This window comes from Hippopotamus amphibius, chromosome 9, assembly GCF_030028045.1.
Source record: "Hippopotamus amphibius kiboko isolate mHipAmp2 chromosome 9, mHipAmp2.hap2, whole genome shotgun sequence".
Classification (NCBI taxonomy): domain Eukaryota; kingdom Metazoa; phylum Chordata; class Mammalia; order Artiodactyla; family Hippopotamidae; genus Hippopotamus; species Hippopotamus amphibius.
The window spans coordinates 131,777,619-131,792,980 of record NC_080194.1 but is presented as its reverse complement, the minus strand read 5'-3'; the positions used below and the strand labels follow the sequence as shown (position 1 = coordinate 131,792,980).

General features: G+C 46.7%; 1 protein-coding gene across 1 annotated transcript in view; it reads left to right on the top strand.

The window, feature by feature from the left end:
• The window catches only part of CPPED1 (calcineurin like phosphoesterase domain containing 1), a 121,195-nt gene that overhangs the window by 87,199 nt on the left and 18,634 nt on the right, over nt 1-15,362 (top strand). Inside the window, exon 3 of the mRNA XM_057695900.1 lies at nt 1,182-1,604. Coding sequence (XP_057551883.1) covers nt 1,182-1,604 — 423 coding nt within the window. The remainder of the gene's footprint in view (nt 1-1,181; nt 1,605-15,362) is intronic.

Below are 15,362 nucleotides of genomic sequence, written 5' to 3'. Positions count from 1 at the left end.
GTCCCCTGCATTGGCAGGCGGATTCTTAACCACTGCGCCACCAGAGAAGCCCTTTCAGGTGAGTTTTTATCATCCCTTGTGAAGGTAGACTGCTCTCTTTCATCATTTGTCTTATGCTGTCTTTGTGGGATGCTGAGCTTAATCCTCAGGACTATCAGGAATTCCGTCCTTTCCCCGCTTTACTTTTCTCAATCACGCTTAATAACATGTGAATCAGATGTGTATGCTTCTGTGATTTACTTGACAGATTATGTGACTCACCAGTTTGAAGGGAAGGGTTTGTGTGTCTCTTTGACTCACAGCTCATCCTAGTAACTAAATCAGTACCTTATACATAGTCAGTATTAGAAAAATATTTGTTGAATAAATTAGTGCACGCGCACGTGCACGCACACACACAAACACACACACACAAAGCAGATCTGGAATTAAATTGGTCATTTCAAAACCCATTTATTAAGGTTTTAATACATTATTACAGGAAGTGTGGAAGCCAGGAATCCACACTTGGAACCCACAGTTGGAAGCCTGAGAGGGGGGAACCCAGTCTTTGTCCACATAATCATCTCCATACCAACTCCTGAGTGCCAGGGGCAGTGTACTTCATGTTAAGACATTGATCCCCTGCTCTCTTACACACTGTTAGCAGAATATAACATGCCTCTTCCCCCATATGGGGAAGGTTTGGCAAGATACACATGCCAGTTGATGTAGCCATTTGGATTCTAAGAATTTTTCCCGTAAAGGTGGTCGCACAGTCTACACGGTCTTATGTATGGTAAGAAAAACCTAAATAGGTGTCATTTGAGATTAGTGTTCAGAGCTGGGTCCACACATCTCAGGGGTGCATTTGATGACCCCTTGAAACAGGGGAGAAAAGTCACAACTATTTATTTTCTAATAAAATTAAATAGAAATTCAGCTTCACTAATATTTACGATTAGAAGGACGCTACACAATCACTTAATCATCAGTGTTGCATCAGATGGCCAGTTAGACGCTGAGTTTTCAGGGGAAGGAGGACAGAAGTTCCCACCTCACTTGTTGATTTGTTTAACATATGACCGCTTTTGGCTGTTTCCACGTGTCCAGTTGAGTGGATTTCTAGATTATTCTCCTATTTGATATTAACAAAGGCGTAAACAGCCTTGGCCATTTCAGGACATGCCTCACTCTTCCAGGGACACCCTGGCGGAAGGAGCAGACGGAGGACCTGCAGCGGGTGCTCAGGGCTGTGGACAGTGAGATCCCGCTGGTCCTTGTCAGCGGCAACCACGACGTGGGCAACGTCCCCACCCCCGAGACCATCGCGGAGTTCCAGCGGACTTGGGGAGATGACTATTTCAGCTTCTGGGTCGGGGGCGTCCTGTTCCTCGTCATCAACTCCCAGTTCTTGTATGACGCCTCCATGTGCCCTGCCTTGAAGCAGGCCCAGGACCAGTGGCTGGACCAACAGCTGAGCATCGCGGGGCAGCGGAAGTGCCGGCACGCGGTTGTCTTCCAGCACATCCCGCTGTTCCTGCAGAGCATTGATGAGGATGACGACTACTTCAACCTCACCAAATCTGTGCGGAAGGAGGTGGCAGACAAGTTCACGGAAGCAGGTAGGCCTGGGACTCCCGGCATCTGGGTGGAAGGGTGGTCTGGAGACGGGGTGTCCGGATCCTTCTCCTGCCCCTCTGCGACCTGGCAAAGGGGAGAGGGGAGGATGCGGCCTTGGACAGAACTGGGTTTTTATCCCTGCTCTGCCACTCATGGCTGTGTGGCCTTAGACGAGCTGCCTCGCCCTCCAAGCCTCACCTTCCTGTCTGTAAAGTAGGAATAGCAGCTCTCTCACGGGATGGCTGTAAGGATTCAACGAGAAGAGGCCTGGACAGGATTAGAGCAGCCCCAAGCTGACTCCTGAAGTTGTAGCTGCTCACAGCTGAGGGTGGGGACACTACTGGTTGGGGGTTATAGAGGGAGGGTGTCTGAGTGTAGCTGTCTGTGCCCCAAGCAAAGGAAGTCGCCAGGGATGCTTTTTCTCCTTTCTCTGGGACTCAGGAACTTGCCCAAGGGCAGATGATATTTAAGAGCCAGACTTCCTACCAGTATTAGATGTAGTCCGGGAAATCCTTGGACATGGCTGTAGGGCAGGTCCGGGAGCCTCATCAGTGTTCCTTTAGGGAGGTGGACTGAGCAGGAGGAGACATCTCTTTAGTCCTGTCTTACCCTGCTGTGAATTGTAAGCTAATCATACACGTCACATATGTGTGCACGTGTGCACACCCTCACGCACACACACAGTGGGGACACCCTGTGTCCAGAGCTCTCACTTCCGGTGACGCTGTGTGCACCTCCGGCCCACACACCTCATTTCTCCTCCTGGGAGCACCTGCAGCTTTCCTCTCCCGAGATATGGTACATTCTAAGCCAGTTCCCTATGTTGCCAGTGACTTGGCAGGATTCCAATTTTGACAACTGTTGTGTCTCTTGTTTTGGTCCTAATGCCTCCTTTCAGATCTTTCCAGAGTGTGCTTCATCAGACTCTTCTAAAATTTAAATACATTCTATTATTTGTTAAGGGGGAGGGAAAGGACAGTGGCCTACCCCACTAAGTAGCAAGCAGTCATTAAAAAAATCCTGACACTCCTTTCATCTTTGAGCATTAAATGTATTCACATTTGCTGGTGAAAAGTACAATAGGCCCCTCTGTATTTTCGAGACATTTTACCAAAAGCTTGCATAATTGGAGACATTTTCCAACTGTTCCATGGAGATGAAGTTGGAAAACTTCTATTAAGGTCTTTGAAATTTTATGCCATGCTTGAGTTTGATGACAAGGAAATGAAGTGTCAAGATGGCATCAGCCCCACCACGGAGATTATTTTGTAACAGAGAATAATGCCAGTGAGAACACTTTATGCCACTGAAATGATTCCTTTCATATCAAATGTTAAACGATGCAGATGCCGTCCCCATAGCTGCTCTTTGTTCTCCGTTCTTGTCAGCTGTATTCTTGAGTGGCACGTGGTTCTGGGTTTCCCATCGGAGGACGGAGCACACGCAGCCCATGAGCAACCCCAGATACTGAGACCCCAGACAGCCCTTGGCTCTAACAGGACATCCTTGGGGGAAGCCTGCTGTCCACCCACCAGGAACCCCAGAGGGTGGCATCGCATCTGAGGTGCACCAGACACCTCTCCCTTCAGGCCTGCAGCCCCGTGAGCTCAGGGAGGATTTGTGGGTACACCCAGAGCTGATCTGTGTCTCACAGGTGGGCTCCAATTGCCCCAGCTCACAGAGACTGAGATCTACCACTGGGATGGCATTTTATTAGTTTAGAGCAGGGCTGAAATCCTCCCCTTAACCCCAGCAGCACAGTCTCTTCCCGTAGGCAGAGCAACATGGGAGGCCAAGCTATAATTGGGAGGTTGCTTGCAAAGCATGAGACAGAGTGGAGGGACTCGTTTTCATATCTGCTCTTTTTTTTTTTTCTTTTCAGTTGAAGTATAATTGATTTACAATATTGTGTTAGTTTCAAGTGTACAATATAGCGATTCAGTATTTTTACAGATTATACTCTCCATTATAAGTTATTACAAAACATTGGGTACTATTCCGTGTGCTGTACAGTACAGCCTTGCTACTTATCCATTTCATATATAGTGGTTGGTATCTGTTAATCCCATGCCCCTAATTTGTCCCTCCTCCCTTCCCTCTCCCCTTTGGTAACCACAAGTTTGTTTTCTATGTTGGTAAGTCTGTTTCTGTTTTGCACATACATTCATTTGTATTATTTTTTAGATTCCACATGTAAGTGATATCATATAGTATTTGTCTTTCCCTGACTTATTTCACTGGGTATAATAGTCCTTAGGTCCATCCATTTTGCTGCAGATGGCAGTATTTCTTCTTTTTTATGGCCGAATAATATTCCTCTGTGTGTGTGTGTGTGTGTACCACACGTCTTAATCCAGTTGTCTTTTGGTGGGCACTTGGGTTGCTTCCATGTCTTGGCTACTGTAAACAATCTTATCAGCTCTTAGCAGCATCTGACTCTGGAACTGATGGATTCTTCTCCAGTAGGGCCTCCTTGCCCAGGAAGATTGATGCTTCATGTGCCTTTAATTCTACCTCTTTAATAGCTCTCCAGCCTGTCCACTTCTTTAGGCCTCCATTGCCTCCCAGCTGGGTCGTAGCAACAGCTCTGACGTGGTCCCCTGCCCATTCTTGCCCCATTCCAGTCCATTCTCCGCCTACAGCCAGAGGGGTGTGTAGCCTGGCAGCATCTACCCTTCGGAGGCCTCCTCACGCACAGGATCGGGCCGGCTCCTCACCCTTTGTCACTGTCTGTGCCTCTTCCATTTCAGCTGGCAGTGCCACCTCAACTTTCAGTACAAGGTGCCCCCATCCCTGCCCGCTGGGTTCTTCCTCAGCTTCCCTTGTTCCCAGCGCATTGGTAAGTGTCAGCCTGTCTGAAGCCCCCCTAGCCTCTGAGCTGCTTGAGTGCAGGGGACGCCCGGCTCAGGTCTTAGCCTGTAATAAATGCTTCATCAGTGTTGGCGGGATGTGTGAAGGGTGAACCTCTGACTCAGACTCCTTCCCTCTGGGGCCGACCAGCCCAGCTCATTTCTGTTTAGCACCCATTGTGCACCCGGCACAGAGCAGACCAGGTCCCTCTGCAAGGAGCTCCTGGGCGCAAGCCTGTGCGTGGTGTGTTTCGGGCACACATCACGTGGCCTCCTGGTCCTTCGGTCTTGGGTGAGGCCATGCGTGTGACTCTGCTCCGACCCACGTGCTGGCTCTCCAGGTTCACCCAGCAGTCGATGGCTCTCTTCCCAGGTGGCCCCCTGCTGTCCCCACCAGGCGCCACCTTCATGTATGAGCAGGTGTGCTCTTCTTGGTCACCGCCCTTAGGATCTTCCCCTAGACCTGCTTGACCACGGAAAAGCGGAGAGAGGGGTGCCCTTCCTGCAGTCACCTGTCAGTTTGAGTGGCTTCCCAAACCAGGCCCTCTGCTTAATGGCCTTTCAAACTCAGAACAAACCATGGGCAGCGTTGGGAAGAGATGGGGATCAGATTTGGTCACAGCTCGTGGCCGCCTGAGGGGCCTGTGTGGTTTGGGAGCACAGGTAGGTGGGCTATCCTGGGGAATGCAGGTCCCCACGACTCGGTAATGCCAGAGATCACTCAGGTCACAGCCATGTAATTCTTGAACTCATTTTGGAAAGCCAGAAGTTCAAGTGACATTTTGTGAAATTCACTGACTTAAAGCCCGTGATCAAATTGGGGGTCCTGATGGCAGATGGTATTTCATACTGCCTCCAGCTTTTCCCCCCACAGCAATATTATTCCCTAATACTATTTCAGTCTCATTTATCTCCTCGTGCTGAAATGCCAGTACTCAAAAATATGTCAAAAGCTCATCAGAATATCAGGGTAGCTTTTAATTATGATAATTGTGTTGTTACAAAATATCCTTTTAAAGAGCACCTCCCTCCTCAAACCACCATGGAGGTAACACCCAGCCTCCTTCCAGCAAGCTTAATGAATAATTCTGAATCATTGTGTGGGATGAATAAATGATTTAATAACGAGCATCAACAATCATCTCACATTGTGGCATTACTTTCCTAAAGGGGAGGAGGGAAGTGAGGAGGAGGGGTGTTGCTATGTAGCGGGCCACCGTGTGTGGAGGGATGCGTTCTGTGAATCGGATCCTCGCGCGTCCCAGCTCAGGTTTCCCTAGAAACGGGTGCATTTGGTTTCTCCTTTTGAAGCTCAATAAAAAAACTTCTCTGTATGGTAAGAAAACGTTGTCAATAGCCAGTGCAGATAAACAGTTATCGGGGCAGGACAGATGCACAGATGTGAAGCAGCACCGTTATTTTCCGTCTTCTTTTGCTGTGCCCGAGGATAATCAGTTTCATCACATCCACGGGACGTAGAAATTGGTCTTCCCCTTAATTCACCTGATACCTAGTTGGAGTTGCAAAGACAGGAGATAATGAAATCTTGGTCGAACCTCCTGGCCATTGTCTATATCCCTCGTGCCTTTTTTCAGCAGAAGGTTAATATGTGACCCAGTTAATACGGATTTCAATTTAAAAACTCAATCTTAAAAAACAAAAGTCTAGCTCTTTAACTGATCCTGTTTCCCTTGATGTCTCGATACCTTTTCTTTTTTCCATTCTCCACATAGAGATTAGAACTGTGTAGTAGAAAGCCCAGAGCGAATATGGCAATTATGAAAAATTCCAATAAGTTGATCTTTCCTGTAAAAGCTGAGTAATTTCACAGAATTCTAGTTTCATCTCTATTTATGCTTTAAAAAAAAAAAAGTGGAGAGAAATCTTAGCCCATGTAATGTTCTGGTTTTAGAATTTCAAAGGTTTAAAGAACAAAAAGGTCAGGTTTGCAGGGTCTACTTAATAGGAAAAATGAAACATCAAATCCTACTCTGACATCAGATACTGAGTTGTACTGAAATTGTTTGTTTCCATCCTGATTCCTCCAGGAAGTGGAGTCCCAGATTTGTTCACCTCTATAAACCCAGCCCCTAGCTTGTCCCAACCTGGTAAGGTTAGTGTGAGAATCAAGGAAAGGGAGGCGTGTGTAAGAGCACTTAGCCCCGTGCCTGGGACACGGCATGTGCTTGATGAAGGGTGGTTTGTCGTCATCTGACCCTGGACCATGCTGCAAGCCCACAGCAGGCACGTGAGCTTACCCGGGTCTGGCTTCCTCCTCTCATTAGAGCAGCGTTTCTCACCCCTGGTGCTGGCAGGAGCGGGCAGTGTCCTCTATGGAGGGTGTAGTGAGGATGTTCAAAGTGTGGAGAGGCGTGCCAGGACTGGGGACATGCCTGCAGTTTGCTCACATAACTTTAGATATTGAAAAAGGAATTAGCAACTCTTTTCAGAATACAAACTAAGGAAATAAAACTAGACAAGAAACCTCTTGGCTTCTGGGCTACGCAGGAAGACAGTATGTCTCAGGGAGTCTGATGTTTATCAGGGTGAATGAGGAATGCACACTATTTTCAGTTTTGTTGAAAAGGTATATTAGTTTCAAAGGTTGGGAAACATTGAACTAGATGGAAAATTCCTATGGAATTTAGTGAGAGGATCTGACTCTGCATTTATTTTTTTAAAGCACATGCCTCACCAATTAGTGTACTAGTAAACACACCTTGGAATGCGTAATTTCATAGTCAGATGTTTCTGAATCTAGCAAATGGGTCCACAAGGCAAGGCCATCATCAAACAACACACTCTGTTTAAAATGCACTAAAAAAACCCTATCTGATTGGTTCTTTTTTAAACTAATTTTCAAGTGAGAACTCAACAAACAGTCCTTTTTTTGAGCATCTGTAGAATTTAGTTTCTGGGGGCATGTCAGCTTGAGGAAACTTGACCTTCTTTAATTTACATTTGGTCTTGAATTCATCTTCCAGCTTTGGTCTGCTTTATGTTTCAATCAGTTCACTATGAAACATCATGCTTTAGTCATTTGATGTCTGTGTTCCTTTCGCTATAAACCAAGATAAAAGACCAACTGCGGAAGCTACATCTGGTGCGAAGGGATGGGTTACATTTCTCACTTTGGAGGTATCCTTAACAGTTGGGCTAATTAAAGCTAAAATCAAGTCCTGATGGTAAATATTTATAAGTTGGGAATCTGGCATGTGTAAGTGTGTGCTGCTGGTTCCTGAAGTTACGTCAGCATTTATCCATTCAGCCAATAGCTTGGGCCCTGTGCTGGGCACCCAGGGCTGCAGTGCACAAAACAGAGTAGTGTGGGTCACCCTCAAACCAAAAATTCAAAATCTTGTTGGAAAATCCCATAGCAACATTTCAAAAAGGAGCCACAAGTGCATGGGAAACAGCAATGCCTATTTAAGCTTGTGAAGTCAAAATATGATATTTTTTCTTTTTAGGTCACGTTTTTAAAAACAGCAATTAGTGTCATTTTCAAATGAGCAGTGGGATTCCTTTGTAAAATTGAAATATCCCTCACTTAGCTAAACACTCTTATACTTTTGGGGAGGGGTTGGGCGCTGCATTGGGTCTTCCTTGCTGTGAGTGGGCTTGCTCTAGTTGCGGAAAGCGGGGGCTACTCTTCATTGCAGTGCGTGGACTTCTCAGCGTGGTGGCTTCTCTTGTTGCGGAGCACGGGCTCTAGGCACTCAGGCTTCAGTAGTTGTGGCGTGTGGATGCAGTAATTGTGGCTCGCGGGCTCTAGAGCTCAGGCTCAGTGGTTGTAGCGCACGGGCTTAGTTGCTCTGAGGCACGTGGGATCTTCCTGGACCAGGGATCGAACCTGTGTCCCCTACATTGGCAGGCAGATTCTTAACCACTGCGCCACCAGCAAAGTCCTTTATTTCCTATACTAGCCCAAGTATTTTTTTTTTATTTACTGGACTTGCCTTCATTTAAAAGGCACTTGCCCCAATTATGGTTAATACTCTATGTGAAAATTTAGAATATTGCTACGTAAAATAAGCTGGAAATTGCTTTAGTTTTGTTTTACAATTTTACTTAACAGAAATGTTTGCATATTGATGATTTATTTGGAAGTAAAAGAACATCACCCATTTGGGTAAAGCCTCCTATGTGCCCCGTCATCACAACCAAGGGTCCTGTGAGTACAGGTGTCTGCAGTCCAGGTGAGGAACCCGAGCACACAGCAGTGAGGAGCCTGAGTCCATTTCAAATTTAAATTATAGACAGACGAGGACAGAAAAGAACTTCTCTTAAATGTCTCCTTTGTGTAAGGCCCTCCCCTACACACCAGTGAAAGTGCAGGTGAGGAGTCCTTGCACCACTGCCCAGAGGGGAGGGGCCGAGTCCTGGCAGGTGCAATGCTGCCTCAGCCGCCAGCCTCCTGCTGGGCCACCTGTAGCGTGGGGGCCTGTGTCTGTCTCCCTCAGGGGCTGTAACCTCACTTCCTCACCTCACTTCCTCCGTGATGCCACCGAAGGCACCTGATAGAGCAGTTTTTCTCCAGGAAAAGGCAGAAGATGAACAAGGTCTTGAGCCATGGCTAATACTCAGTTTTTTATTGCTCCCATTATTGTCAGTGGCTGTTCTTATCATCCCTGCAGCCTACACAACACCCATCACGGTACTGGCGTTCTCACCATCTTATTCATAAGCAAAGTCCCAGAGGCTGAATCACTTGTTCAGGTCACAGAGCTAGGAAGCAGGGATGGAACAGTTCAGGTTTATGTGGGGATCAGATAAGATAATCCAACACCCTGACACGGTGTCTGGTTCCTGGTGAGTGCTCAGTGACGATGGCGCTCTTATATCACCCATCTTAGTGTCGCCGTGTTCATTATTATCATAAAAATATTTCAGGTGACTTAACATCAGAGAGACAGGTGTGTAAGGAACCTATTTTCTCCCTTGCATAAGTTAACACCTCTCACCCGCTGCTGGTGGCTGGAGTGTGGCCGGAGTTGGAGCCGAAGTCCTTCTGACTGTGTTCTTTCTACCCCTCCTCTGCCCGCCACACCAGGGTCCCACGTCCCTGAGTCAGCCTCACATGTGCCATCAGTGGGTGCTAAAGACCCCAAGGTAACCAGCTTCCTCGAGTATCAGTTTTACTTCATAAGCCATTTAAAACACAACATTACATTCACATAATAATAATAATTCCCACTTATTAAGTACTATACTATAGATACTATTGCTCTGACTTTATAGATAAGGACACTGAGGCACAGAGAGACACATTAGCTTACCCAGATTCACACAGCTCGGCTCCAGTCCCAGGGTCCTGGCCCCTGGCCTCTTAATCATGCTTTTGGGGTAATGAGTAGAACATGCATTGGGCACGATGAGAGGAGCCAGGCCAGCTTGTGTTAGGGCAGTTCCCACTGCTTACCTACCATGTCCCCTCTCTACCTGTGCTTCTTCAGGGGCTGCCCCAGGGAAGGAGCTGGTCCAGCCAGCCGTGGAGGCTTAGAATCACAGCGTCTGAAGGGGTCCTGCTGGGTGAGGGTCCAGGGAGTCCACGCCGTGTGTGGAATTCCCCTCTGGCCTCAGCAAGCAGCAGTCTTTTTTCAGAGTAAGCCCCTCACCTCATCCTTTCATCTTGAATGAATGGGCTCTGACTTCTGCAGACAGAGATGCTGCTTGAAACAGAAAGGGATCTGTATCCCTGCTTCCCCAAGACAACCCCACCCCCCAGGGATACAAGTCCAAGTGGGCTCCTATCAGAGGATTCTAAGCACTAGAAAAAGCTCACTTTAAAAATGGCAACTGTAGCTCGTAGAAAATAGTGATAAAATAAAAATAAAGGTTGGCTTGAGACTTGAGAAAAGAGACAAATTATGGTCATCAGCTTATTTCAACTTGTATTTGATAAAATGTTGGTTGTTACTGCAAATATGCACCAACTCTTAGGATGAACAAAGAATGAATCAAGTGTCAGCTTGCTTCCCTTGGCCTAAATTGTGATTCAGGCAGTTCTCTGGTGTTACTTTTCATCGGCTTCACATAAAATCCTGCATCTTTGTGTGTATGTGTGTGTGATTTAATGGAACGGTTCCTCTGTCTGGTTGTACAGGTTGAGGGGTGGGGTTTAGTAGTGGTTTGATTTATAAGTAATCCATTCATTAATGTTTTCTCGTTATTAAGAAGTTCTCTTTTCATACAGTTAAGATCATATGAGCACGTTAGAAGCATAAGATTATGTCATACAAAGCATTTTCTCATGTCATTAAGAATATTCTCCAAACCACAGATGTTTTATACAGTGTAAACATAGCATGTTCATTGAACTCTTTGGCCACTATTGGACACTTAAGTTGTATTCGATTTTTCTCTGTGATAAATACTACTGTTATGAAGTTCTTTGTGCACGAACAGGGCCAAATCTTAAAATAAAAATGCTTACATGTTTTTTATGTATGAAACGAATGCCTGAAATTGGTCACAGTAAGGCCAAGTGTGACCTGGAGGCATGTTTTGTTGAAGAGGTTCAACATTCTGATTGGAGAGTGTCTTTTGACAGTCTTGACACTGGGGTCGGGTGCTGTGCGTATGGTCACGTACATCTCTGCATTTTGAGCACATTGCACGTGTTCTCTGCATTTGGAAACTAGGGGAAGAAAGATGAATAAGCTTTGATCTTACCCTCAAGAAGCTCAATCCTAGGGGCAGCGTCGGAAGGGAACCAGAGAATTACAATCAGTGTGGAAGCCTTAGAGTAGGTACTTCCTGACACATTAGAGACTTGTTTTTAATATTTAAATTCCTCTCTCCATAAATCACAGTTGAAGATGTGTATGTACTTTGCTTGCTACCTACTTGATAGGGCGTGGTTTCCCTTAAGAGTGTGTGAATGGCGTTGTACTGGTTGCCAGGGATGGGTTCCACATCAGGGGTATTGCTTCCCTCCTTCCTTTCTCTTTCCTTTTTCCTTCTTCCTTCGTTCCCTGTCCCCTTCCTTCCTTTACTTCGCGGCTGTGTCTTGCTTTGGGGGCACCCATTCAGTTAACTCAGTTGCCCGGAGTCTGCCTGCTATGTGCTGAGCCCACTATCATGGCAAAGAGTGCTTTCAAGGAGAAGAGCCCTTTCTGTGTGGTTGACCCATCAGCACCTGGACGAATTGTGATCCCTGCGCCCGTTTCCTGTCTCCTGACCAAGGCTGTAGCGCAGCTGTTCTCAACCTTGTGGAGGCCCGTGACCCTCTGGCCAGAGTGGCCTGTTCCTTAGAGGTGAAGCCAGGTGCCTCTGAGACAGAGGGGCTGGTCAGAGGGCACATGGGTTATGATTTTACACAGTTATATAGTTATAACTCATTTCTTTCTTAAAAACTGTGAAAGGAGATCTTATAAGATGTTGTTAATATTTATCATTTGTGGATGGTGAGAATATAAATGTTAGATTATTTTTTTCCTCATCTGAATCTTCTGTTTCTCAAAAAATGGAAAAAGAATAATAAAAAGAATCCCTATAATGAAGTCAAGGTCAGGGCTTGGCAGACTGATTTTGTAAAGGTCCAGATAGTAAATATCTTAGGCCTTGTGGATCAAGAGGTGAAATTGAAAAGAATACATAGGGGCTCATGTAAACCTAAATGTAGCCATTGAAAAATGTAAGAAGCTTTCTGAGTTCACACTCCTTAAAAATTAATAGACAGAGACGTCCCTCGTGGCTCAGTGGTTAAGACTCCGCACTTCCAGTGCAGGAGCCTGGGTGCGATCCCTGGTCAGGGAACTAGATCCCACAGCATGCCACAACTAAGGCACCCACATGCTGCAACTAAGGGGACCTTGAGCCGCAACTAAGGAGCCCTCCTGCTGCAAGTAAGACACAGCGCAACCAAATAAATAAATACATAACAAAAATAAATAAAAAAGCTAATAGACAATGAGCTGTGATTTCCCAGCCCCTGGTCTAGATACTTAAGATCAGTCTCCTTTGACACTTGTATTTAAGGATAATAATACAACACCGTCAGTTATTTTCAGAAGATTATACCTCTTAGCATCTTCCACACTTCATCTCTTCTGCCCACAAGTGAAAGACTAAAATCTAAGGAAGGAGATTTTCTTTCTTTGTTATTAGCTGACCATGTTTGGGGCCTTTCAGTAATAGCACACTCTGCCTCTGTTGTGTTGTCTGTTTCTCACTTCCAGATTGCCTCCAAGTTGTCATGTAGACATGGCCTAAGGTTACCCAGTGCCCTGCCCCCTCCTCTGTGCCAGGCACTGCCTTGGGTCTGTGCCTGAGGTCCTGTTGAATGCTTGATGCTTTATTTTATTTTTTAAGGTTTATTTTATTTATTTGTTTATTTTATTTTTGGCTGTGTTGGGTCTTCGTTGCTATGCATGGGCTTTCTCTAATTGTAGCAAGGGGGGCTACTCTTCGTTGTGATGCGTGGACTTCTCACTGCGGTGGTTTCTCTTGTTGCAGAGCAGGGCTCTAGGCGCGTGGGCTTCAGTAGCTGTGGTGTACAGGCTTAGTTGCTCTGCGGCATGTGGGATCTTCCCGGAACAGGGATTGAACCCGTGTGCCCTACCTTGGCAGGCAGATTCTTAACCACTGCGCCATCAGGGAAGCCCCAAATGCTTGATGCTTGAGAAAGCAATTTCACAAGCTGTAGAAAGGATGTCAAGATCCCTGATGAAACAGCACTCTAGTGGAGTTCTATTGAACCCCACCCTATCCAGGAAACATCCTGGGACGTTTTGTAATGTCTTGTAAGAGCTTCCAAAGGGCAACTTATGTTGTGTTTAAAATCAGATTACTGGTCACCCCAAAAGACAAGTTACGGCTCTAAAATAAAAAGGATAGGATACTCAGCCATAAAAAGGAATGAAATTGAATTATTTGTAATGAGGTGGATGAACCTAGAGACTGTCTTACAAAGCGAGGTAAGCCAGAAAGAGAAAAACAAATACTGTATGCTAACTCATATATATGGAATCTAAAAAACTGGCACTGATGAACCCAGTGACAGGGCAAAAAAAGATGGAGATGTAGAGAACAGACTTGAGGACACGGGGTGGGGGGTAGGGGCGAAGGAGAAGCTGGGGCGAAGGAGAAGCTGAGACGAAGTGAGAGAGTAGCATTGACATATATACACTACCAAATGTGAAACAGATAGCTAGTGGGAAGTTGCTGCATAACATAGGGAGATAAACTCGATGATGGGTGATGACTTGGAGGGCTAGGATAGGGAGGGTGGGAGGGAGTTGAGGGAGGGAGGGGATATGGGGATATATGTATAAATACAGCTGATTCACTTTGGTGTACCTCAAAAGCTGGCGCAGCAGTGTAAAGCAATTATATTCCAATAAAGAGCTTAAAAAGAAATTAAAGTGTAGGATAATATTCGTTCCTTTTGGCTATACATAATCGGAAGCTCCCACTTGCCCAGCTCAGAGAATAAGGAAGTTGATTGTGTCATGTGGTCCAGGCTCTCAGACAAGTCTAACTCAGGGACCAGGATCTTGCCGTGATTCTGCTGTCCCCCCCCCACCCCGCCTACACACACACACAGTGTGGCCCTTTCCTTCGTTTTGACCTCAGGTGGCTGCTGTAGTTCTGGGCATCCAGTTCAGACTTGACAGACCCCCAAGAGGCAGAAAAGGGGACTTTAAAAAAAAGAAACAACACCTTTCCTGGGACGGACCCCCAGCAGGTATCCTCTCGCAGCGCCGGACCCAGACCTGGGCCACAGACCCTTTCCCAGCCCCATGGGTGGCCGTAGGAAGAGCACCGCCTCCTTCCTGGCTCTGGGGATGCCGCCAGGGCCTGCCAGAGCAAACTCAGGATCCTTTTAGCAAAGAGGAAAAGGAAGGGCATGGATATCGGGAGGCAGCCAGCATTGCCTCCCAAGGCAAGGAAGGAAGAACCCGCGTTTACACTTTATTTCAAAGACAGGACTGAAGAGTGTTGTGTCCCCAGGGCACATTAGTGAGCCCAGGCCGGGGCTCCAGCACATCATCTCTGAAACTCACAACAGCTCCACAAGGGATCTGTTATCACCCCCTTTCTAAAGGTGAGGAAAAAACTGAGTTCAGGAAGGTAAAGTAGCTCATGTGGCATTTAAGTGACAGACAAGATTCAGAGTCACTGCTTATTCCACCATCTCTGCCTCCCACCCTCATGTGGTAACATCAGGCCCCCTTTTGTAAGGAACATGGCAGGTCTTTTGTAATATCATAAAATACTGGCACTCTACTTTTCCTTAGATAATATTGGCAAAGGGGAGATTTGTCTCCTTGGGGACACCTACTAAAATGCAGCTTATGAGTTGCCACAAATCTCATATATTCATTCACTGTCTAACCGTCCATCCATCCATCCCTCCATCCTCTAGCAGTCGTTTATAGAGCAGCAGCCCTGTTATCTTCATTCTGGGGATGGATATTTAGTGAGACAGACTTGGCCTCTGTCCTCCCAGGCCAGCAGGGACACCAGGGTGGGAGCAAGAAACCCAAGGACCAAAGTAGAGGAATGTGGGAGGAACAGGAGGAAGGAGGTTCAGCCTGGTCCAGCTTGGCCAGGGCTGTCTTCCCCACGGAGAGGAGCAGGCAGGGTCTTAAAGGATGAGTGAGCATTCAACAGGCAGATGTGGGCAGGAAGAGGGCACTCCAGACCCAGGGCGGAGCAGAGACGAGCCACAGAACAACCGGGCAGGTACCGGGCCTGGCCCTGGAGCTGCTCGGTGACCACAGTGTACTGGCTCAGGTATTGGATGACGCGGAATAGGAGCCAGATTTGGCCCCAAGGTGATGGGGAAGCATGGGAAGGTTTTACGTGGAGAAGTGGCACAGTGGGGTTTTGCATTTTAGATAGACAACCTTGCTCGGTCTGTCCAGGGTGCATTTTCTCTTTCTTCCTTTGCTGGTTTTGTTCAGG